The sequence below is a fragment of the Dasypus novemcinctus genome, chromosome 23 (genome assembly GCF_030445035.2).
Source record: "Dasypus novemcinctus isolate mDasNov1 chromosome 23, mDasNov1.1.hap2, whole genome shotgun sequence".
In the NCBI taxonomy this organism is placed as follows: Eukaryota; Metazoa; Chordata; class Mammalia; order Cingulata; family Dasypodidae; genus Dasypus; species Dasypus novemcinctus.
In genome coordinates this window covers 70,746,828-70,770,184 of record NC_080695.1, presented here as the reverse complement: position 1 = coordinate 70,770,184, position 23,357 = coordinate 70,746,828, and the positions used below count along the sequence as shown (strand labels likewise).

Sequence of the window (23,357 nt, the reverse complement as noted above, 5' to 3'; positions counted from 1 at the left end):
CCTAAGAATGGAAGCCAGGTGAGTGTAGTGATTTATATATTACTCTGATTGATACATAAATATCCCACCCTGCCTTGGGGCTTGCGGGGGCTGAAAAGACAGACCTAGGGATTCACCCAGTAGAGGGCCTGCCCCTCCTGCCCTGCACCCATCCGGGGCCCTGGTCCCCAGAGCGGGCGCCTGCCCCCATGAGCCCCTGCCCAGCCTCCCGGGGCGGGGGAGGGCACCAGCCGGCCAGGGGAGCCATCTGGGCAGAAGAGGAAGCTGAGCCCCCCGGGGAGTCCGTCAGGTCCTTCGGAAGATGTAGCTGAGGAGGCCGCCGGCGGGCCCCGGGCCCAGGCGCAGCGAGAAGCGGGGGGCGGCGGGGCGCGGCGCGGCCGCGGGGGCGCGCAGCTCCTTCTCCTTCTGGCGCTGCGCGCGCAGCTGCTGCCCGATCACCACCTGCATGTCGTCCTGCGGGCGGGGCGGGGCCGGGGCGGGTCAGGGCAGGCCCCGCCCCTCCAGCCCCGCCCCCTTCCCGCCGGGCCCACCCCTCACCTGCCAGGCCTCCAGCTCCTGCGTCAGCGCCACCTTCTGGCCGATGGTGCGCAGCAGCTCCCGGGACAGGGAGTCCCGCTCCAGCGAGACGCGGCTCAACGCCAGGGACAGGTCCAGGGCCCTGCGGGCGGGAGGGCGGGTCGGGAGCGCGGGTCGGGAGCTGGGGCGCGGGGGGGGGGGGGGGGGGGGGCCGGGGGACGGGCCCGGGTGTCAGCAGAGCTCACTTGCTCACAGCCTCGTCCCGGTCCGAGAGGGCGCCGCTCAGGGCTGCCTCGGGGACCTGCGCGCGCAGCTCCTCCTGCCTTTGCAGCTCCTCCCGCAGCAAGTGCAGCTCTGCCCGCTGCAGCGCAACCTGCGGGGAGTGGGCAGCGGAGAGGCAGGTGGGCTCCCCCGCGCCGCGGGACTCCGGCCCGCCCCTGCCTGCTCAGCACATGCCCCACGGGCTGTGGGTCCCGTGCTGGAGACTCGGGTCGAGTCCTCTGAACCCCCCAGGCGAGCTGGGGTGGTGGAAGCGTGCAGGAGAGCTGCGGGGGAGGGGGGGTCAGGGCTAGGAGGGACTGGGGGGTGCGGTCCAGGAAGTCCTGGGGGAGACGCCTGAACCCTGACTGCAGCTGTGCGGGGTGCAGGCAGAGGAGACGCGGTGGTCAAGGCTGGGAGGTGGAGGCTGGAGAGACAGCAGGCAGGGCTCTATCCAGAACGCTGCCCCTCCCACCCCACCTCATCCCGCAGCCTGGCCACTTCTGCTGCCTCCTCCTCCAGCATCTCCTCTGGGCTCAGGGCTGCTCGCTTCTTGGGGGACTCCAAGCTCTCTTCCTGGGGCGAAGGCAGGACGCTGGAAGCCTCTTGGGTAACCGGGGGCGCAGTGGGCTGTAGGCCAAAGGATTCGGTCGGTGCGTTGGACCTCACGGGTCCAGGAAGAGGGGTGGGGACTGGTGGGCTCACCGGGGCGTCTTCGCGTCGCTCCGTGTCTTGGTCTTCGCCGAGGCTGTGGGCAAGCTCCGATTGCAGGGAGGCACCCGACACGTCGGCGTCTTGGAGGCGCGACTCCTCCTCCAGCTCAGAGACGCGCCGCTGCACCCTCCGCAGCGCGCTCAGGGCCTCGCCAGCCTCGGAGCGCGCGCGTTCCAGCTGCGGACGCGCAGAAGGACAGACGCGCGGGCCTTCAGCCAGGCGGCGCTGCCCTCATCCGCGGGCGGCCCACAGGGGGCGCCCGAGCGGCAGCCCCGCCGCCGGCCTGCCCCGCATCGCCGGTGGCCTTGGGCCGCGTATTTACGGTCGACAGAGGCCAATTTCCTCACCTATAAAAGCAGGGCGCGGCCGGGCGTCCCGGCTCTAACGTCTCCCACCTGCCTCTCCACCCTTCAGTTACATCACCTGGCCGAGTAGGGACGCCACCGCCCCAGCCGGCTGTCCTCTCTCTGGTCATTAACTGCCCTCACCCAGCATTTAGTGCTCCTTTCTTCTGGGCTGGGAGCTGTGCTGGACGCCTCATAGCTCACCAGATCCCTGTGAGGGAGGTGCCATTATTATCCCGCCTCACAGATGGGGAAACTGAGGTTCAGGAGCTGCACAGTAGACAGCAGGGACACCAGGATAAGAACCAGGCAGTGTGACTCCAAGGTGCAAACTCCGGTGACCACCAGCAGGCCGCGCAGCTGCTTCTCCCCATCCGAGCTTCCCCTGCCCCGGCCTGGCAGTTCCCCATCACCTGGCCTGAGCTCTTGCCTCAGCCCCCTCCCTGCCGCCAGCCGCCCTGCTCTGATACCTTCTGAGCGGGTGGACAGACTACAGATCCAAGTACGGTGCCTCTCCTGCTCTAAACCATTCCATGGCTCCCACCTGCTCTGGCTGATGGCCACACTCTGCGACTCCCAATGACCCAGCTCTGGCATCTCCCAGAAAGCGCAAGCTGGCAAGCTGGATTCATCCCCAAGGGCCGTTACCTCGAGGCTGTGCTCCCGCCGCTCCCTCCGCAGGAGCAGCAGCTCCTCGTGGGTGGCCCGCAGCCTGCCCTGGCTCTTCTCCGCCTCCTCCCGCAGGCCCCGGATCTGGGCCTCCAGGCCCTGCCGTCGGCTCTGCAGCATCTGGTTCTGGGGAAGGCCTCCAAGCTCTCGGGTGGGGAGTGTGGGCCAGCCCCGAAGGCCCCCGGCCCAGCCCTCCCGGCTCGGACAGGCCCCCAGCCTCTGCCCACACTCACCTCCCCCTGCAGACTCTCCAGCCGCGTCTGCAGCTCTGCCCCGGCCAGGGCCTGAGCCTGGCACTGGCCCCGAAGGGCATCCAGCTCCCGCTGAAGCTCCTGCTCCGTCTGAGAGGCCTGGGTGGGGAGAAGAGTCCTCAGCTGGCCCAAGCCCAGGGTGCCCACACTCCGGGGCGCAGGCGTCAGCCCCACTCCCCCTCCCCACCTCGCCCAGGGCAGCCCCACCCACCTGTGCCAGCTGCTGGCTGAGCCGGAGGTTCTGCTCGCTGAGCTCGCCCAGGGCCCGGGCCCTCTCGCGCCCGCTGTCCCGCTGCTCCGAGCGCTGCTCCCCCAGCTGCGTCCGCAGGGCCTCCACGTCCCCCTCCAGCTCCACGGCCCTGGCCTCCCACTCGGCGCCCCGGGCTGCCAGGCCCCGGCGGAGCTCATGGTTCTCCTGCTGCAGCCGCTGTGGGGGCCAGGACAGAGGATGAGGGCAGGGGCGGGAGCAGAGCCGGCAGGTGGATCAGAGGCAGACGCCCAAAGAGCCCGAGAGGTTCCAGAACGGACCCGCGAGCATGAGACAGAGGAGTCAGGGAGGAGGCGGGCGGAGGGTGAAAATCGACTCAGGGGAGCCGCGGAGTGCCAGGTGGCGGCTGCCCCAGCGAAGGGGGCAGCTCCCTGCTGCCCACTCACCTCTGACTGCCGCCTGCGCTTCTGAGTCTGGGGTCGCAGGCGCCGTTTCTGGCGCCGGAGCAGGGCGGAATTCACACCCCGGCCCATGGTTCCCCACCCGCTGTGCTCGAGGGCTCCAGAGGCCCAGCCTCTGCCCAGCCTCTCCCAGCCTCTCCTAGCCCCTTTCCCAGCTCTTGTGGGCCAGCTCCTCTAATTAACCCTGGTCAGCTCCGCCCTGTTCCCATGCCTCTGCCTGCCCTCTCCAAACCTGTCAGACCAGCAGGGGACGCGCATGACACGCCCGAGCGCCCAGCACTGAGGGGCAGGTAAGCTGGGGGGCTGGCCCCTGGCCCCTATTCTCTCCAGGCCCCCAAAGCAGGAAGGGCCTGGGTCTGGGCAGGGACTAGCAGGTTCTCCTGCCAGGTCCATGCTAGGACTTCACCTGCATTATCTCATTCAATCCTCCAGAGGTACAAGTGTTAACAGCCCCGTTTTACAGATGAGGAAACTGAGGCTCATCTTAGAGAGAGGAGAAATACCTTGCCCAAGGACACACGGTGAGTTAGTGGAGCAGGGATTCGAGCCCCAGCAATCAGGGTTTTAACCAAATACTGTAGGGGCAACACAATCTGAGGATTAAGCTGGCAGGTGCAATGTCCCATTGTCCTGGCCAGTGCCCAGCTCTGCTGTGTGGTCTGCACAAGTTCCTTAATTAACATCTCCAAGTCCCATCCACCCATCATCCTCCACCCATCTGTCCACACGTCCATCCATTCTCTATCCATCCACCCACCCATCCATCTATCCATCCATCCATTCAATATTTCCTGAGCTCCTGCCACACTTTGGGTCCTGGCTAATAGGCTAAGCAAGACCACCAAGTTCAATGCCCTCAGACAGCTTAGAGTCCAGAGGGCGGAGACTGGTCATAGGCAAGTGGTACGTGCTTGAACCAGGTAATTTCAGAGGGACAGGAAGGGCTGTGAGGAAACTCGGGGAGTGATGGGGCCGGATGAGGGCTTCTTTACAGGGGGGGTGATGTTTGAACTGACTCCTGCAGGGCCAGGGAGCGGGTCACAAGTCAAGGAACGGCTGGTACGGAGGCCCAGCGGGAACAAGCTTGGGGTACCAGGGAACAAAAAGGCTGGAGCATCAGAAGGGGTGGGTTGTACGGGGCCGAGGTGAAGTCAGGGGTACCATCGGGGCTCACCATGCCAGACTTCGAGGCCACGGTGAGACATTTCAGCTTCATTCTTATTGTGACAGGGAGCTGCTGGGGGAGTCTGGGGGAGGCATGCCCTGCTCTGATCGGTAATTTTGAAATCCAGTGGAGAACTGGGCTCTAAGGGGAGAGAATGGAAGCTGGGGAACAGAAAGCAGGGGCTGCAGCACCTGGGAGGGAGATGACAGAGGCTGCGACCCAGGCAGAGGCTGCAGAGAGGATGAGGAGTGGGTGGGTGGAGTCTAGAAGGGTGGAGAGGGCTTGCAGGTGGGGAGGGGGCGCAGCAAGAGACGGGGCAGCTGGTCCTGAGATGGATGGAGAAGGGAAGGATGGGAGGTTATGGGACCCAGGGAAGGGTTCCAGTTATGTTGAGGTAGCCACGGGGTGGCCTGGCGGAGGGGGTCCAGGGTGGTTGCTCTGGGGCTCAGGCAGTGGGCGGGGCCACGATGCACAAGCGGGAGTCTGCGGCACAGAGGGTGGGGAGAGACGGGCCCCCAGGGTGAGAGCCTGGCTGAGTCCGAGGCAGACGGGAAGACCCGTGCCCACCCGCGGGGCTGGGCGATGATTAGCTGAGCTGATGGGTGCAAAGTGCTCAGCCCCGTGCCAGGCAGGGCCCTGTAGCCAGGAAATGGGCCCACGCTAGGCTGCCAAGAGCTGCACCCAGGACCCGAGAGTGCCAGTGGCTTGCCCAGGGCCTCATGACCAGGTGGAGGCTTGAACCCAGGTCCAGCCTTATCCTAAGAGTCAGACCCTTAACCCCTGCGCCTCACGGCCAGGGGAACTGGAGCCAGCCCTGAGCTGTGCCAGAGGCACCCCGCTGCCCGTCTGTCCTCGCTCGCCCGGCCCCCTTCCCCTGCCCTCCTGCCGGCCCCCCGCCTGCTGTGCTCTCCTGCCCTGGTCCCCTCCGCCAGCCCACCCCTTCCCATCCGCCTGCCCCTGCCCACCGCGGCTCCCCTGCCTCCCATCCGGGTCCCCGCTGGTGACCCGCTCACCTCCTCGCGTTCCGAGTGCTGGGCGCTCAGCGTCTCCAGCTGCCGCCGCAGCTCCTCGTTGCGCTCCAGGAGCATCTTGCCCAGCTCGGCGGCCAGCAGCAGGTCCTTCTCCTTCTGCTGCAGCTGCACGGCCAGTTCCTCGGGCTCCTCGGGCCCGGGGCCGCCTCCCAGGAACGAATCCCGCCGCTCCAGCACGAAGGGGAAGAAGCCCTCGTCACCGCTGGGGGAGGCGCCCCCCGAGAGCAGCCCCGACGGCAAGCTGGGCCCATCCGGGATGCTCATGGTGACTGCAGCACCTGAGGGGACAGGTCGCTGCAGGATGTTCGGCTCTGCCCCCCACCGGCCAAGACCTGGCCCTCCCCCGACTCCCCACCTGCCCAGCCAGCCCTCCCAGGCCTGCCACGGGGCCTCCCTTGGGCCACAAAAGGTTAATGACCTGGGTCTTGGCCACCTAGCTCCGTTAATGTCCTCAGGGTAAACTGAGGCAGGGGGAAGAAGGAAATGAGCCGGCTTCCCTTCTGCCTCTGTCAGACATTCTCTGCTCCCTGCAAACCTTGTCCCAGTGCTCCAGGTCCACAGGCTGCTCCTGCCCCGAGCCCCTGCCCCTGACTCCCTGCCCCCATCTTCCAGCACCCAGCTGGTCTGGCTCCAGCCCCTGGAAATGTGGGAAACTCGGCCCTTCTTCCCAGGTTCTTGGGGGCTCAGGAGGAGTCCAGCCCCCTATCGTCCCAGGAATCCAGGACCCTTGCCCTTGGGACGCCTCCCAGGAGGCCAGCCCCTCCCCCTCGGGAAGCACTGGTCGGGAGCCCCTCAGGAGCCAGCTGCTCGCAGGTTCTGTTCCAGGGGCCTGCCCCCTCGCCCTCCCTCGCTGGGTTCCCCGCCCCGGGCTCCCGTGGCTGCCGGCCCCAGGCCTGCTGGCCCCAGCCTTCTGCCCCAGGTGTCCCTCCCCTCCCGCTTCCCAGGACCCAGGCGGCAGGCCCAGGGCAGGGCGAGGTAACAGGTTGTGCCGGCCGGCGCGCTGCAGCCACGGCTCTGGGTTTCTGTTTACTTCCCGGCCCGCCCCTCGGGACCCGGAGCCGGTGCTCCCCAGGGCCCGGCGCGGCAGGGGCTCGGGAGGGCCCGAGACCCGGGGCTTCCCCGGCCCTCCGCCTCGGTCCAGCGCTTCCGAAGCACCCCCAGCCCCTACACAGCCGGACACACACACACCCCGACCCCACCCCACCCCCGCCCGGCGCCAGCTACCCGGCTCAACCCTGCCTGCAGGACCCAGGGGTCTCCGTGGTGCCAGCCCAGCCGCCCCCAGGCCTGACCCGGGGGGTCCCACCGACGCGGGCCCCGGGCCCGGCCCCCGCCCTGGAGACCCCGGCATCCCGCCCATCGCCCCTCCTCGCCCCGAGCTGCCGCTCAGCACCGCGGCCCAGGCGTCCGGGCCTCCAGCCCCCGACCCCCGGCCCCGGGGGTCCTCGGACAACCCCGGCCCGCCTTCCTCCCCGCGGCCCTCCGCTTCCCCCCGGGGGTCGGGCCCAGACGCCCCGGCCCCACCCACCCGGGGCGACGCGGCCCGGACCTGCCCTCGGCTCGAAGGGGCCCTGCCCTCGGCGCCCCCCCCCCCCCGCCCCGTTCTCACCCTCCGCCGCCCGCCGGGCTCCCTCCGAGGTCCCCGCGGTCCCCAGTCCCCTCTTCCGGAGGCGGCGCCAGGTGCGAGGCCGGCACAGGTGAGGGGGCGGTACCGCGGGCGGAGTTGGCGCGCCCCCTGGTGGCCAGTATGGCCGGGCGGGGCCGAAGGAGCGTCGCCTCCACCCCGGTACTGGCCCACCTTGCTGCTGTCGGAAATTATCCCACGCATTAATTGAGCACCTTCTGCATGCAGACGCCTCCCTGAGCAGAGACGTGAGCTCCTTTCCAGCACAAGCGCCCCGCGGGATGGGAAATCATTAACAATGCCAATAACAACAGACTGAGATGAAGCCCTGGCCGAGGAAGCTCCTCGCAGGCTAGCTTGTTTACCATCCTGGCATCCTAATGAAGCAGGAGCTGCTATTATCCCCATTTTACAGGTGGGGAAACTGAGGATCGGAGAGGTCATCCAACTGGCCCAGGAACACTCCTGCACCCCAACACTTGGATGAGGATCCTGAGGCTCAGACAGCTAACGTGACTGGCCCCCAGCCACAGCCTGGCCTGGGGGGCTCTGCACTCCGGGTCCCTCAGTTCCCCGGCTGGGAGGGGCTGGGCCCCAGGCTCCAGTCAGGGACAGCGGCCTGGAGGTGGAGGCTGGGAGGAGCAGGGGCTGCAGTGGGGTCCAGCTCCAAGGCAGCAAGCCTCGGAAGATGAGGAGTTCAGCAGGTGCGTGGAGGGGGGCATCCCAGGCTGAGGGCCGAGGGAACGTGGGTCTTGGGGAGGCTGGCTCGTTGGGGTCCCTGGGACAAGCAAGACAGAACAATGCAGAGAACAAAGGTTAACATGCGGTCAAGTTCTCTGCTGATCTCTTTTTAAAACACCATACCCCAAACGTGATCGTTGCTCACCCTCCGTTCCCTCCTCCCTCTGCAGAGGCAACCCTGTCCAGGAAGGCCAGGTCCTGGGCGCAGACGCCTCCGGGCTCTTATGACACATACGGTGCCTAGGAACAATAAGTAGTATTGTTTGGGGTGTCTTTAAAATCTTTACATAGAAGATTTCACACTGAATGCATTGTCTGCAGCTTGCTTTTTTCATTTAATCTTATCTTTCCAAGTTCACCTCCCCAACTTAGCAAAAAACAGCCTTATTGAGATAGAATTTACATCTCACGAAATGCACCAATTTTAAGTGTTTCATGTGGTGACTGGCAAATGTACGTGGTAGCATAACTACCGCCACAATCATGACATGGAAAAATTCCGTCACCCCAAAAGTTTCCCTTACCTCTTTGCAGTCTGTCCCTCCCCCAATCCCCAAACTGTAGCAACCACTGATCTGCTTTCCACAACTACAGGTCTGCCTTTTCTAGAATGTTCTATAAATAGTCTCGTGCAGCATGTAGTCTTTTGTTTCCGGCTTCTGTGACTTAGCATGTTTCTGCATGTTCCAGTGGAATCAGCCCGTCTGAAAATTTTCAAACCTAAAGAAAAGCTACAAGAACAGTCCAACGAAGACCCTCGACTTGGGCTCGGCCATTGTAAATGCTTTGCCACACTTGCGCTCTCTCTCCCTTATGCTACACACACCAGCCCAGGTTTTGCTAAGCCGTCAGATATCTCAGCTTGCCTCTCCTGAGAACAAGGACGTTCTCCTCCATGAAACCACAGCGCCATTGTCATAGCTCAGAGGTTGAACACAATAAATAGATACAATAGCACTCACCTAATGTACAGCCCATGTTCAGATTTCCCCAGTAAGGTCCTTTGTAGCTGATTTGTGTTTAGACCCAGGATCCAATTAAGGACCACATGTTGCATTTGCATTTCATTCTTCATCTCCAAGTTTGGTTTTTTTTTTTTGCTGTTCACAAGTTTGGTTCGGCATTTCCCTTCCCCACGTTTTTAGAATGTCCTGTATTCCACAATTCAACCTTGGCTGCCACAACCTAGCAGATGGAAAGTGTGAGAACCTTTTATTTTCCACGCATCTGTAGTGGAAAGCTTAGCAGCAGACATTAACCACTCCAGGTCTGTCCGAGATGCATTCCTTCATCTCCTTTCATCTAAAATCACCCTCTTGCCTTCTTGTTTGTCTTTCAGGACATTAACATTTTAAGAGGCGAGGCAGTTGTTTTGCATAATGTTTCTGAGATTTGTCCAGAGTAATGCATATAGATTTAGTTTGTTCTTAACAGCTGCATAATATTCCACCCAAAGCCTATACCTCACTTTGTTTACCCATTCTCCTGTCAGGGAACAGGAGGCTCGTGGCGACTTCTCAGTGTCACAGACAACATTTTAATGAGCATCTTTGTATACAGATCCCAGTGGGCACGGGTGGGGGGTGCTCTTTCCTACATCTGCAAGGGAAATTGATGGCTGGCGGGGGTTCTGGGTCTCTGGCTGCAAGTAACCCCCTAAAACGCAGAGGCTTAAACCACAGGGATTCGTTTGGGTTTCGTTTTCTTCCCTCTTGCAGTTTTGGGTTTTGACTGGGTTCTGCAGGGTAGTTCTTGCTGCTACGTTTCTCATGACTGCAGACATTGGGGGCCAGGCTGGAGCATCGCAGGGTTTCCTTGCACCAGGTGCCCGGCTGGAGGCCGGATCCAGGGGGCCGACAGCGGTTCTCTCTCCGCGCAGGCTGCCTGCGCCTGCCTCCACTTCCTCGCCCTTCCTTCATGACACCTGACCTCCCCCAAAGCCCGATTCCAAGAGGCCAGGGCAAAGCTGCAAGGCTTCTTGAGAACCAGCCTAGGAGGACCCAGAGCCGCCCCTTCCGCGGCCCCCACCGGGCAGGCACTTCCTCAGCAGGCAAGCCCACCCCCGGCCGCGAGGGCAGGAAGTTGCAGCCGTCTCCAACCCACCGCAGGGGCTTCGCGCTTTGGCTTTACCAAATAGCATCAAACCCGTTTCCAGCGGGTGGCACCGTTCTACACTCTGTAGCGAAGAGTCGGACCCCGTTTTTGATGTTTGGCTGCTGAGAGCTTTGTAGCTCCGCCTCTCGCCCCGCCCCTTGCCCCCTCGTCTGGACAAGCTGATAAGACGCTCGGGAGGCTCTTTCTCGCGCTAGAAGGAAGTTTACGCCGAGTAAGAGCTGGCCACTGCGGGTGTGTGTGCGCGCGCGCGTGCGTGCGTGTCGCCCTCTCTCCAGCATCACCCTATCCACACGCAAAGCCCCTTCTTGCTCTCTCAAGCCATTTTCGGACCTCCTCGGGCGCCTGCCGCACCCGCCAGAAAGTCTCATGTTCGGCCGAAATCAATCTCTTCGTATCCTCCTCCCGCCCGTGGCCTTCTCTTTCCACTTCTGAACCAAATTCCGGGTGGAGGCTTGATCCCATCACCGGGCAACCGCAAAACGCTTTCCCGCCAGCAACGGGTGAATTTCGTCTGGCCACACTTGGTCAGGACTTGGAATCGTCAGACTTCAAAGTTTTTGCCCATCTGACAGCCAAACACCGGCTCTGGGCGTTTTTTTTTTTTTTTTTTTTTTTTTGCCTCTCCAATTTGTTATCTCACTCACTAGTCATTTTGTCCAAAACGGATCGTGTCCCACCCTCCCCCTGCGCCCTCTCCCAGCCCCTCGGGAGGCTGAGCAGCTTAACTCCCACCCACCAGGCCCACCCCCCCGCTAGGCAAGCCCCCCCCCCCCCCGGATTCCCCCGCAGCCTCCTCCGGGGCGGCGCCGAGTGTAAGGGGCGGCCCTGGCGGCCCCCAGCCCCCGCCTCCCGGGTCTTCCCCCGAGGCCCCCCGCCCGCTCCAATTCCTCTCCATTCATTCCCTCCGCGCTTCCCCGCGCCGGGCACCCTGCAGCCTCTCGAGCTTCTGGGCGGGTGTTAGCGGCCCTGAGTGCGGGGCCGTGCGCGCCCCGAGCCGCGCCTTTGCCGGGGACCTGGAGGTGCCAAGGCCACGGCGGAGCCCGCGCGGGATACGCGGCCGGGATGGGGGCATGAGGCCCGGGGCTGCGCGCCGCGCACCGGCGCACCCCCGCGGGGGCTCTGGCCCCCGACCCCCGCCGAGAAGGGAAGCGCGGCCGCGTCTCCGGCTTCCTGGCCCCCGCCCCGCCGGCGCCTCCCGCCCAGCCTGACCGGCCCGAGCCCCGGGGGCACCTGGGGGGCCCGCAGCCACGGGGGTCCCGCGGGAGGGCGGAGGGGGCCGGGGGCGGGGGCGCCCGGGACCGCGAGCGGCTGAGAAAGCAGAAGCGAGCCCTGCCGGGGAGTCCCGTCGAGGCGGGATCTGGGAAGAGAAACTTGCCGACGGCGCCGTGGGCGAGGCGGGGCCGGGGCTGCGGCGGGCATCCCTGGGCCGCAGGCGCCTCCCCCCGCGGTCCGCAGGCCCCGCCGCCTCTGACGCGCTCGGGGAGGGTCGGGTCCCCGGGGTCCGGAGGCCGCCCCGCGGCCCGCCCCTTCCCCCCGGAGGTCCCCCGCTGAAGATTGGGCCATTTCCCCCGCTGCGTGGTTATCGGTTATCGGGGTGCGCCCGCCCCGTCCCGAGGAGAGCAGCCGCCCGCGCAGCGCCGGGGACACGGCAGGACCCCGCACCCGGAGAGGCCGCCGCCGTGGCCCCGGAGTCCGGACCTCCGCGGGACTTGGCGGTGCGCCAGGCCCCCAGGCCCCTGCCCGGCCCTCCCACCGCGCACCCGGTCCCTCCCCCCCGGGCCCCGCCCCGCGTCCCCAGGGCCGCCCCCCTCCATCAGGACCCCTCGGAGCCCCGTGGGCTGCCCGGACTGGAGCGGGCGATGCGGGCGCTCGGGCTCCCGGCGCTGCTGCTCCTGCTGCTGCCGCCCCCCGCGCGCGCCCCCGAGCCCGCGGCGCACGACGTGAGCCTGGGCGTGGTGAGTGCGGGGCCGCGGGCGCCAGCGAGCGCCGAAGGCTGGAGTGGGGGAGGTGGGCGGCCTCCGGGGTCCCGGGGGGCTCGGGGAGCGCTCGGGAGGATGACCTTCCGGGGAGGCTGGGGCCGGGATTCTGATTCCCTAAGAGAGCCTGGATGGGGTCCTGGGGCCCGGATTCTTGGGTCCAGGAGGAGGTTGGCGCGCGGATTTGGAAACCTGGAGAGGTCCCGGAGCCGGCAAGTCAGGCTAGAGGGCCGGGACCCCGGGAGCGGAGCCGCCTCGCCCCTGGGGCTGGGGGTTCGGCCTCCAGGGCTCTGGCGAGGCGCGGGGCTGCCGGGAGGGCGGGCGAGGGCTGGGTCCCGCGCCTTTGACCGTCCTGCTCGGCCCCTGCTCTGCCGCCGCCCAGGACTGGCTGACCCGCTACGGCTACCTGCCGCCGCCCGACCCCGCCCAGGCCCGGCTGCAGACCTCTGAGCAGCTGCGGGACGCCGTCAAGGTCATGCAGCGGTTTGCGGGGCTGCCCGAGACGGGCAGTCTGGGTGAGTGGCCCTCGCCCCCTGCAACCGGGCCCTGCGCCCAGCCTGCCGCCGCCCCGCGCAGGCGGACTTTGAACCCCAGCCGGCAGGAGTCCCCGCAGCTCTGAAAATGTTGAGTTCAGGCCCCAACCCCAGAGGGTCCCCGGCCCTCCTATTCATGGGGATCCTTTCACATGTCCAGCCTTCCAGGCTCCGCTGAGACCAGAGCGAAGGAAGCAGATGAGAGCCCTGCCCTGGCGGGGCTGGCATTCTGCAGGGAGAGGGACATAAACCAAACACATAAGTGTGCCAGATCATTTCAGACCCAGGCGAGAGTTTTGAAGAAAATAAAATTCCAGCGGTATTGCAGGGTTGAGGCTGGCCCGGGCAAACCCCTCTGAGAGGGGTCATGTGAGCAGAAACCACAGAGAGGAGGCGCCAGCCATGGGCAGTGCAGGAGCAGAGTGCCCCAGACGAGTGTGTGCAAAGGCCCTGAGGTGCCTGGAGTGAAAGGAGGAATGAAGAGTGAGGCAGGGCCTGACAGGGGCTTTGAGGTGCTGGGGTTTGATTGCAAGTGTGGGAAGGAAGCGCAGAGGATTCTGAGGCCGGAAGCCGCCTGGCCTGATTTGCAGCTGCAAGCTTCCTCTGGCTGCTGTGGAGAGGGCTCCTGGGGCTGGGAGGCCACGGCCAGTGTCGGGGCAAGGGATGATACTGGCCTGGGCTGGGGGCAGGGAGTGGGGCTGAGAAGTGTTCAAATTCAGGGTGGTAGAATTTTGGAGGCAGAACTGAGAGGTCGAACTCTTGGATTAAAGGGGAAGGGAGAGAGAAAGCGAGGGCTCCTTGCTAGCTGCTGGTGGAGAGGGGGCCTTTTTCTGTCTAGTTCACTCTTGGGAACAGCCTTGAACAGTCTACAGAACCTAGTGTGTTTTCCACAAAATGAGGGGAGGAGGTCTGAGCTTAATTTTTTTTTTAAAGATTTATTTTTAATTTATTTCTCTCCCTTTGCATGCCCCACAGTTGTCTGCTCTCTGTGTCCATTCGCTGTGTGTTCTTCTGTGTCTGCTTGTATTCTTGTCAGCGGCACCAGGAATCTGTCTCTTTTTTTTGTTGCTGCATCAGCTCTCCATGTGTGTGGAGCCACTCCTGGGCAGGCTGCACTTTTTCTGTGCGGGGTGGCTCTCCTTATGGGGTGCACTCCTTGTGTGTGGCTCCCCTGTGTGGGGGACACCCCTGTGTGGCACAGCACTCCTTGGGCACATCAGCACTGCGCATGGGCCAGCTCACCACACAGGTCAGGAGGTCCGGGGTTTGAACCCTGGGCCTCCCACGTGGTAGGTGGATGCCCTATCCGTTGAGCCAAATCCGCTTCCCCTGAGCTTAATTTGAAGACGAGAAGCTCTGGAGCCCACGGGGGCTTTGGCATCATCTGGATGTGATGGGAACTTGGCAGCTAGGGTGGGGAGCTCCAGCCTCAAGGACAGGGGTCCTGGGTCCCTCCTTTCTCCAGCATCCTCCCTCCAGGGCTCAGGGAAGGGGCACCCAGGTGCTGGCCTGAGACTGAGCACCAAGGCTGGCAGCCCAGGGCGGGCGCAGAGGCCCCTGGACATGGGTGCGGCTTGATCAGCTGGCTCCAGAGTCAGGCGATCCGGGTGCAAATCCTGTGCGGGGGTGACCGGCAGACAGCGCTGGCTGTCCCGTCAGCAGGGTGATGGCCGCTAACGGGGCCGCCGCCCGCCCCCTCCCGCAGACGCCAGGACAGTGGCCGCCATGCGGAAGCCCCGCTGCTCCCTGCCCGACGTGATGGGCGTGGCGGGGCTGGTCCGGCGCCGCCGCCGCTACGCCCTGAGCGGCAGCGCGTGGAAGAAGCGCACCCTGACCTGGAGGTGGGTCCCCGTGCCCACCGCCCGCCCTGGCCTGCCCGCCCGGCCCCCTACTCCAGCAGCCCCCTCGCCCTCCGCAGGGTCCGCTCCTTCCCCCGCAGCTCGGCGCTGACCCAGGAGATGGTGCGCACCCTCATGGCCCACGCGCTGGCCGCCTGGGCCGTCGAGTCGGGCCTCCGGTTCCAGGAGGACGCCCGCGGCCCCGGCGAGCCCGACATTCTCATCGACTTTGCCAGAGCCTACCACCAGGACAGCTACCCCTTCGACGGGCTGGGCGGCACCCTGGCCCACGCCTTCTTCCCCGGGGAGCATCCCATCTCTGGGGACACGCACTTCGACGATGAGGAGAGCTGGACTTTTGGGTCAAAAGGTATAAGCTCCCCCCACCCACCCAGAGGCTCCCCCCCCCCACCCAGAGGCCCCTCCCCAGGTCTGCCCTCTCCAGAATGAGGTTTCAATGACAGTGGCAATGGCAGCGCAAGGCCTGCCCAGCTGGGGCTGAGAACTTAGAGATATGACAACACACCTCCAATATCTCTGCCAGGAGGTGAGTCAGAGAGTAACTGGCAGTTACCACACACGATGATAGCAACCCCAACAGGAAGTCCTGGGGGCTGGGGGGCGCTGAGGGGAGGCTCGGGGCCAGGGGAGGCTTCCTGGAAGGGGCGATGCCATTCCACTTTGTCCCGGGCCGCAAAGGACCTTGGAGACTGGGCGGAGCAGTTTGACAACGGGGCGGTGAGGGCGGTGGGCAGCCACGCTGGCTGCAGTGGGGGGCGAGAAAGAGGCAGCGAGGAAAGAGGAAGCTGCTGCCGGCCTGGTCAGAGAGGCCGGCGGGTCACCCAGCGGGGAGGTTAGTCAGGATGGGCAAGTAGGGGGATCTGATTGGATTCTGGGGGCCAGGGAGGTGGGGGGCCCGGGACACCGTCCTGTGGGAGGAGCAGGTCCCGGGGTGTGTTTGTGGAGCTCGGGGGGGCGCCTGGCGCAGGTGGTGCCTAGGCAGCTGAGAACCTTGCTCTAGAACAGGGGTTCTTAACCAGGGTCCGTGAACTTGAACTTAAATAAAAAACCATTATTCTTGTGGGGACGTGTTGGTGCAGGTGTGATATATTTATGACATAACACACAGTACAGTGTGCACCTAGTAAGGGGCCCGTGGTTTTCACCTGACCGGCAAAGGGATCCGTGGGACAAAAAGGGTTAAGAACCCCTGCCCTAGAACTTGGTCTCCCCTGCCTTAGGTCAGGCTCCCCAGATGTAGAGCTCGAGATGGAGATTCCTAGCACCTGATTTCTCTGGGCCATGCTTTGAGGGGACAGGGAGTGAGGAAGCAGGAGGAGGGGCGAGAATGGAGCTGAGCAAGGCCGAGGGCTCGGCTGGAGGGCAGCGTCAGCTCGCAGGGGGCTCCTCCTGGGGTGGGAGGAGCCCCTCCCGGGGGTCCCACCTGGAGTCAAGGTGGGCCTCTTTGCAGCCCTATGTCAGTCTGCCATTGGCTGAAGGCTGCTGGGGGCAGCCAGGGGAGGGGTGCACAGGCCCCGCAGAGCAATTTGGGTGAGGTTCCGGCAGCACCCCCCACCGCGAGACCCTGTCACGCCGCAGATGAGAATGTGGGCTTTGAAGGTCAGGAGTCTCCTGGGAGGCTGTGAAGAACGTGAGAGGCAGAAGGTCAAGTTCAGAGCCGGGGAGAAGCCCACAGCCAGGGGTGGGCAGCGGTGGAGGAGGCATCGAAGGAGATGGAGAAAGAGCAGGCCGAAAGGTGATCAAAAACAAGAGCGAAGGAGGAAGTGGTCAGTGATGGCCAAGGCGGGCAGCAAGCAAGTCCGGTTAGCTGCCCGGGCCTGGGTTTGGTCATCGCGGGGTGAGGTGACCTTGGCGCCCGTGGGCTCAGTGGGGGTGGGGGTGGAGACTCCAGACCGCAGTGGGGTTAAGCGTGAGAGAGCTGAGGAAGTGAGGGCCGAGTTTAGATGACCCAAGAACTTGGCCATCCATGGAAGGAGGGGAACTATGGGAGGAGGGATGCAGTGGGGAGTCTGGAGCAGCGGGGTGGTGGGCGAGCCAGAGGAGGAGAGGGAGTGGGAGTGGGTGACAGCGGGTGGGTGGGAGGACAGGGCAGGAGGCTGGCGAGGAGGGGTCCCAGCCAGGACAGGGCCCGCGCGGGTGGCGGGAGGCGGAAGTGGCAGGTTACATGGGATGGCCTTAGCTGATGAAATAGAAACCACAGTCGTCAGCGTTTGTCATCTGAGAGTGGGGGGTGGGAGGTGGCTTGTGGAGGGGGTGGGCCTGGAATCGAGGCCCCGGGGGCTGTCTGCGGGGGGTCCCAGCAAGGACGGGGCAGGCGCTGAGGGCCGGTGGGCTGCCTCCCAGGGATGTCCTGGCGCTGGCCGGGACAGCTGTGTCATTTCCTCCAGGCTCGGCGTGAGAGGGGACAGGAAGGGGCGCGTGTCCCGGAAGGCCAGCTGAGGTTTCTGGGGCAGCGTGACTGAGGGAGGGGGCACAGAGCCAGCATGCAGTTGAACACGAGGCGGGGGGGGGGGAGATGAAGGACAGTGCAGCCACCTGATGTGCTGAGATTCCTCAGAAAACGTTTTCAGAGTGATAAGCAGCCCACAGGCGACAGAGAGAAGCCCCCGAGATGCCCGGTGTGGGGGAGGACATGTGAAGACCCTGCCCACAGGCAGGACAGCGTGGCCAGAGGGCATGGCCCGAATCCCAGCTCTGCCACTTAGCTTGACCTCTCTGTGCCTCAGTTTCCTCATCTGTAAAATAGGAATACCAAAAGGGAAGTCTTGCGCGAATTAAATGAGGACGCGTCTGCTGCTCTTATTTTGACTTATTCAGGTATTCCCGTTCTCAGCTGCTCATCTAGCAGCCTCGGGGAGGTGAGGGAGACACACTTTTTAGTTCATTTCCTTTCATCTCGCTTTCAGCATTACTAACCTGGTTAGAGAGAGCCATTAAGCAGACGAGCAGACCATCTCTAGGGAAATCTGTGCGTCCCTGGGGTGCAGCGGTGCTGGCGCTGTCTCGGCCTCTTCCGACCAGCCTGGAGCAGGCGCCGGCAGGAGGCAGGAGGCTTGTGGGATCGATTTGGGGCTGGGGTTCAGCCAAGACTGGGGTGGGAGGCGGCTGGGTTCCTGGGAAGAAGCCGCTGCGGCTGGAGAGGCTGTGGGCGGAGAGCGGCTGCTGGCACTTCACAGTTCCTAGAGGGAAGAGGAAGGCAGGGAGGGGCGGGTGGGATGGAGGGCGTGGGGGTGGGGGTAAGACTGCAGTGGGGGTGCGGGGGAGGTATGGGGAGCGGAAACCTTCCCAGCGGGTGGCAGTGGGAGGCGGGGTGGGGGTCTCTTGATGAGCTGGGAAGAGGGGCTGCCCCACAGCCGGGGCTTCCTCCAGAGCTGCATGCTCACCCGCCTCTCCCCGTTCCTGCTCCCCCCACAATGTTTCTAGATCCATGGGGTCCTCCCTACCTGGGTGGGGGAGGGGCTACATCGCGGGGGTAAGGTCACCCCTTCCTCCTTCTGGACCCTTCTTCAGCCTGTACCCCAGTGCCCGGCACTGCCATGTAGGCCAAACTCAGAAAACACAGATGGAGTGAGTGAAGATGTGAATGATAAACGGGCGGGCTCAGGGGAGGGCCTGGGCAGGGGGGTGCTGGCCACCCGGGGTCTCTGGCCACAGGGGTCTCCGGGCTGTTCCAGCAGCCCCCCCCTCATCCAGGTGTGGGGACGGCCGCAGCTCCAGCCAGCCCCCTGCTCCCCAGATGGTGAAGGGACCGACCTGTTTGCCGTGGCGGTCCACGAGTTCGGCCACGCCCTGGGCCTGGGCCACTCCTCGGCTCCCGACTCCATCATGAGACCCTTCTACCAGGGCCCGGTGGGCGACCCCACCCAGTACCGCCTGCCCCAGGACGACCGCGAGGGCCTGCAGCAGCTCTACGGTAGGGAGGTGGGGGGCGAGCAGGAGGGGGCCTGTCCAAAACCGGCCCGAGGCTCAGCGGCAGGACCAGGGGAGCCCACGCCTCTCTGACTCTCCCTGCAGGGAAAGCACCCCAAACCCCATACGACAAGCCCACCAGGAAGCCCCTGGCCCCACCTCCCCAGCCTCCGGCCCTGCCCCCGGACAGGTGAGCCTCCAACCAGCTGCATGACCCCCCACCCCCCGGCCACTCCCTAACCTCAGGAGGGGGGGGGCATGAGGAAATGAGCTTCCCATCCCCTCTGCTCACCTCTCCTCGTCCCCCCCCAGCCCCTCCTCCCCCATCCCTGATCGGTGTGAGGGCAATTTCGACGCCATCGCCAACATCCGCGGGGAAACCTTTTTCTTCAAAGGTGAGTCCCTTTGGGTCTCATTTGACCCCATTTGGTGACTTCCCGGGTCGAGGGGCTTGGGTGCTAAGACCAGAACAGGCCATACCCCCACACACACACACTGCACACCGGCTTTCTGGGTGGCTGCGCTGGGGGAGGGGGGACCCAGCACCATGTCCTGACTGCCCCCCCATCCCCACGCCCTGGGCAAGGGATACCCCCCCTGTCTGACTCGCCCCCTGCCCACCCGTTCCCCCTCAGGCCGCTGGTTCTGGCGCCTCCAGCCCTCGGGCCAGCTGGTGTCCCCGCGGCCCGCGCGCCTGCACCGCTTCTGGGAGGGGCTGCCGGCGCAGGTGCGGGAGGTGCAGGCGGCCTACGCGCGGCCCCGCGACGGCCGCATCCTGCTCTTCAGCGGTGAGTGCGGCTGGGGGCGGGCATGGGGGTCGCGCGGGCAGCCCCCCTGATGCACGGCCGCCCTCTCCCTCCCCCCCCGCCAGGCCCCCAGTTCTGGGTGTTCAAGGACCGGCAGCTGGAGGGCGCCCCGCGGCCGCTCACCGAGCTGGGGCTGCCCCCGGGGGAGGAGGTGGACGCCGTGTTCTCGTGGCCGCTCAACGGCAAGACCTACCTGGTCCGCGGCCGGCGCTACTGGCGCTTCGACGAGGCGGCGGCGCGCCCCGACCCCGGCTACCCGCGCGACCTGGGGCTCTGGGAAGGGGCGCCTGGCGCCCCCGACGACGCCACTGTGGGCAACGCAGGTGCGCAGCGGGGCGGCCCCGGGCGCGGGGGAGGGGGCGCTGCCCGGGTCCTGGGGGGACGGAAGACCCCGGGTGGCAGGGGCAGGCCTGGGCGCAGCCCCTGAAGCGCCCCCCACCCCCCCAGGAGACACCTACTTTTTCAAGGGCGTCTACTACTGGCGCTTTCCCAAGGGCAGCGTCGTGGCCGAGCCGGACTCGCCCCACCCCATGGGGCCCAAGTGGCTGGACTGCCCCGCCCCCAGCGCTGGCCCTCCCACCCTCCGGCCCCCCAAAGCCCCCCGCCAGCCGGGAGCCTGTGACTGCCAGTGTGAGATCAACAAGGCGGCGGGGCCCCCGCCCTTGCCCCTCCTGCTGCCCCTCCTGCCGCTGCTCGCGGGGATCGTCGCCTCCCCCTGAGGGGGGACACCGGGGCGACAAGGCAAGGGGGCTGGCATGTCCCGCCGCTGGACCTGGCCGGGGCTGTAACCGCTGCCCACCCGCCATCGTCTGTTCCCAGCGGCGGGGGCTCCCCGCGGCCCCCCACTGCGCCCCCTCCTGGGCACCTGCCTCCAGGGAGCGCTGCGCACGGGCAGGGGGCTGGGGGGCCCGCCTGGGACCGAGGGGCACAGCTCCCCCCCACCCCGAGGCCTCCCGGGGGCCGGCCAGCCCTACTGCGGGCAGAGAACCGGCCCTTGGCTGGGAGGGGAAGCCCCGCCCAGGAAGGATCCCCGCCCTCGCCCCCCGCGGGGATCCCCCCTTTTCCTGGAAGAGCCTGGTTTCTGCTCTCCCGGCCCTGCCCGCCTTTTAACCGCAGCTGGCGGCGGGTTTGCTTCCACTGCGAGAACCCGCGTGATGGCATGATCGGGGAAACTTCCGAGCCCAGCTTCCCTCCCCACCTCTGCTCTGAGCTTTCTCCGGAAGCTTCTCACCCTGTCCTGCTCCCACGAGTCCCAGTGCAGTCACGCCAAGTGTGTGCCCACATCCCACTCCCCGAATGAGCTCAGGGCCTGGCCCCCACTAGGGGACAGCCCTCATGGCTGATGAAGGAATCCAGGAGCTAAATCAGTGCTTCTGGAATATTCCACATGAGACTCATTTGGGGAACTTAAAAATGCAGATCCCATAACCTCACCACTGACTCCCTGAGTCCTTGCTTGCTCTGGGGATGGGGCCAGGAATCTGCATTTTAACAGGGTGGAGGGCGGTTGGGTGGCGCGGATGGACAAGGGAGCTGAGAGTAAGTGGATCGTTTCTCCGCAATTCTGGATCTCTGCCATTCTCTGCTCTGCCCCCCAGGGGCCAATACTCTTCATAAATTCTAGGGCGCAAAGCTGAGCCTTGGTTGCTGGTGTCCAGCCCCGGGGGTGGAGCCGGCCGTGGGGGGTTCCATGCAGCCTCAGGGCCCCACTAGCTTCCCTGCGCCGAGGCTGCTGGCAGCAGTCCCTGCCGGCAGGGGACCAGTCCACGGTGGGCCGTGGACACCAGAGCAGCGGCCAGTACAGGACAAAAGCCGCGAAAGCCAGGCATCTCCGACCAGTACATGACCTAAGAATTCTAAGGCACCAGAAAACAGTCTGGGCTTCTTAGGTTCCTTTCCAGTTACTGTATGAGGAGGGGAAACTTGGGTTTTAAAAGCTCCTCAGCCTACTGATAAGGGCAATAAAAACGAGCAGGGCAAAAGCCCTTCTTCTGAGGTAGGTAGATGGGCTCGTTTGGACCTGGGGTCAGGTTAGGTGAGGGACTGGGTGAGTGGAAGCCCTTTGTTTTGCAGAAGTTAGAACCCAGGGTCCCTGGGGGGCTGGGGGAGGAGGAGCGGCAGGGGAACGATGGGGGGGGGGAGGAAGTGGAAAGTTGGGTGGGGGGTGGCCCAGCTGAGGGGTATGCAATGTGAAATTTGAGATTGTTTTCATTGTTCCATGTCAACATCTCCAGCCTGAACAACTTATTAAATCTATTACCCCAAAATACCATGTCAAATCAGTTATTTTATTTTAAACACATACAGTCTCATCATCAAAATTTTAAACTTTTATGCCTCAAAGGACACCATCAAGAAAGTGAAAAGACAACCCACAGAATGGGAGCAAATTTTTGCAAATCCTTTCTGATGAAGGACTTGTATCTGGAATATATGAGGACCTCTTATGTCTCGATGATAAAAAAAGACAAATAGCTCCATTTTAGAAATGGACAAAGGAGCTGAAAAGGCATTTCTCCAAAAAGATACACAAATGGCCAATAAACACTTGAAAAGCTGTTCAGCACCATCCGGCATCAGGGGAAGGGCAAATCAGCACCACAGTGAGCTACCGCTTCACACTCAGGACAGCCGTCGTGAAAAAGACGCAAGAGCAGTGGGGGGGAGGATGGAGAGGCCTGGAGCCCCTCCAGTGCTGGCGGGAGTGGACGATGCGCAGCGCCATGGCAGGCAGGCTGGCAGTTCCCAGGTTATGGGTTGCCCCGTGACCCAGCAATTCCCCTCCCCGGGATCTACCCAAGGGAAATGCTGGCAGAAACCCGTACGCTTGGTTCGCAGCCTTGTTACTCCTAATCGCCCACAGGTGGAAAGCCCCTGCGCCCCCCTCGGGCAGTGGCATGTGGCTGTCCCCGGCCCTGAGGGCGCTGCCACCGGGTCCTGACACGCCACCAAGAAGCCGCAGCGGTGCCCACTGGACTCTGGGACCAGAGCCGCCCCCGCAGACACCCCCCAGCCTGCCCCAGGCACCACCCCCAGCCTGACTGATTTCCCTCCTGAGGAAGTTTCACCAACTTCTTCCCAACTCTGGACTTTCAGCCCCTCCCCCTGCTCAGAGGGGGTGGGGGGCGGGCCCCCTGCTCAGGCTGTTCAACCAGGCCGCGGGGGGGTCCCCGCCCTTGCCCCTCCTGCTGCCCCTCCTGCCTCTGTTCTAGTTTGCTGAGCTGCTCAAGCAGATGCCATGAAACGGGCTGGTTTTTAACCTGGGAATTCACTAACTTACAAGCTCATTGTTTTGAGGCTGAGAAAAATGTCCCAATCAAGGCATCAGCGGGAGGCTTTCCTCCTAAGCAGCGACCGCCGGGGTCCCGGGCTCCTCGGCCACGTGGCAGGCCACGGCGGCTCTGCTGGACCCTCCCTTCTCCAGGTTCGTGGCCCTCGGCTTCTGGCGTCCGTGGCTATCTCTCTCTGAATTTCATGCTCTTAGAGAGGCCCCTAGGAAGAGGGTCCTGGATGCGGGGGGTCTTAGCTTAATCTAAGATCCTACTCACTGTAAGATCTGCTCACCACGGCCACACCCACAGGAAAGGGTCGACTTGAAGAAATCCTTTTCCAGGCCCATCCAGCTTCACACCGTCCCGAGGGCCAGGGCAGGGGCCGCGGCGTGGGGGGTGGACACGCTGGGCCCTGGCACCCCGGAGCTGGGGCTCTGTGCCTCTTCCTCTCTGCCCCCACCAGTCACACCCCTGCACACGCCTGTGCACACAGGCACACTCAACCCACCTGTGGGGCGGGGGAGTCTCCAGCCTGCGGGAGCCCCTCCCTCCTGGGTGCAGAAGGGGCGGAGGGGGAGGAGAAGGGGGTTGTCCACTGTCACCCCAGGGAAGGTGGCGCCGAGGCTGCCAGGCGCTCTTCCGAGCAAGGGACAGCAAATGCCGAGGGGACAGACATCCCTGCCCCACCTGCGCAGGCCCCAGCCTCGCTGATGGGCTGCTCCCGGCCTGCTCTCCGGGGGCCAGGGGCACCCACAGTCCAGGGGTCCCCATGCTCCGAGGGCCCCGACTTGGCTGCACACTGTGCCATCACAGTCTTGAAATTCTGAATATGCCTGTGAAGAGTGGGCCCCGCATTTCCACCCTGGTGTCACCCTGCAAACGAGGGGGGCAGCCCCGGCGATGGG

The 23,357-nt window shown here is 64.5% G+C and overlaps 2 protein-coding genes across 2 annotated transcripts; one reads left to right on the top strand and one right to left on the bottom strand.

Annotated features, from left to right (window-relative positions):
* Nucleotides 1-19: 19 nt before the first annotated feature.
* On the bottom strand, nt 20-7,309 carry BICDL2 (BICD family like cargo adaptor 2). Its single transcript, XM_058286583.2, has 10 exons — nt 7,227-7,309; nt 5,600-5,895; nt 2,964-3,179; nt 2,735-2,851; nt 2,481-2,627; nt 1,480-1,665; nt 1,255-1,404; nt 762-889; nt 538-658; nt 20-453 (listed from the first exon to the last, which is right to left on the bottom strand). Exons 2-10 carry the CDS (start codon nt 5,879-5,881, stop codon nt 286-288), a joined length of 1,515 nt encoding a protein of 504 aa, XP_058142566.1. The 5' UTR covers nt 5,882-5,895; nt 7,227-7,309; the 3' UTR covers nt 20-285.
* A 4,337-nt stretch (nt 7,310-11,646) lies between these two features.
* MMP25 (matrix metallopeptidase 25) lies at nt 11,647-21,439 on the top strand. The gene is made up of 10 exons (XM_058286582.2): nt 11,647-12,052; nt 12,456-12,588; nt 14,312-14,447; nt 14,525-14,814; nt 18,202-18,378; nt 18,480-18,564; nt 18,687-18,769; nt 19,010-19,162; nt 19,246-19,503; nt 19,628-21,439. The coding sequence occupies exons 1-10, from the start codon at nt 11,957-11,959 to the stop codon at nt 19,897-19,899; spliced, it is 1,683 nt and encodes a 560-aa protein (XP_058142565.1). The 5' UTR covers nt 11,647-11,956; the 3' UTR covers nt 19,900-21,439.
* Nucleotides 21,440-23,357: the final 1,918 nt, after the last annotated feature.

Coding starts and splice junctions, on each gene's coding strand:
- BICDL2 (XM_058286583.2), bottom strand. CDS start 5,881: ATGAGCATCCCGGATGGGCCCAGCTTGCCGTCGGGGCTGCTCTCGGGG. Junction 3,180..5,599: donor AGCACTCGGAACGCGAGGAG/GTGAGCGGGTCA, acceptor TGGCCCCCACAG/CGGCTGCAGCAGGAGAACCA. Junction 659..761: donor CGGGACGAGGCTGTGAGCAA/GTGAGCTCTGCT, acceptor TCCCGCCCGCAG/GGCCCTGGACCTGTCCCTGG.
- MMP25 (XM_058286582.2), top strand. CDS start 11,957: ATGCGGGCGCTCGGGCTCCCGGCGCTGCTGCTCCTGCTGCTGCCGCCC. Junction 12,589..14,311: donor GCCCGAGACGGGCAGTCTGG/GTGAGTGGCCCT, acceptor CCCCTCCCGCAG/ACGCCAGGACAGTGGCCGCC. Junction 19,163..19,245: donor CCGCATCCTGCTCTTCAGCG/GTGAGTGCGGCT, acceptor CCCCCCCGCCAG/GCCCCCAGTTCTGGGTGTTC.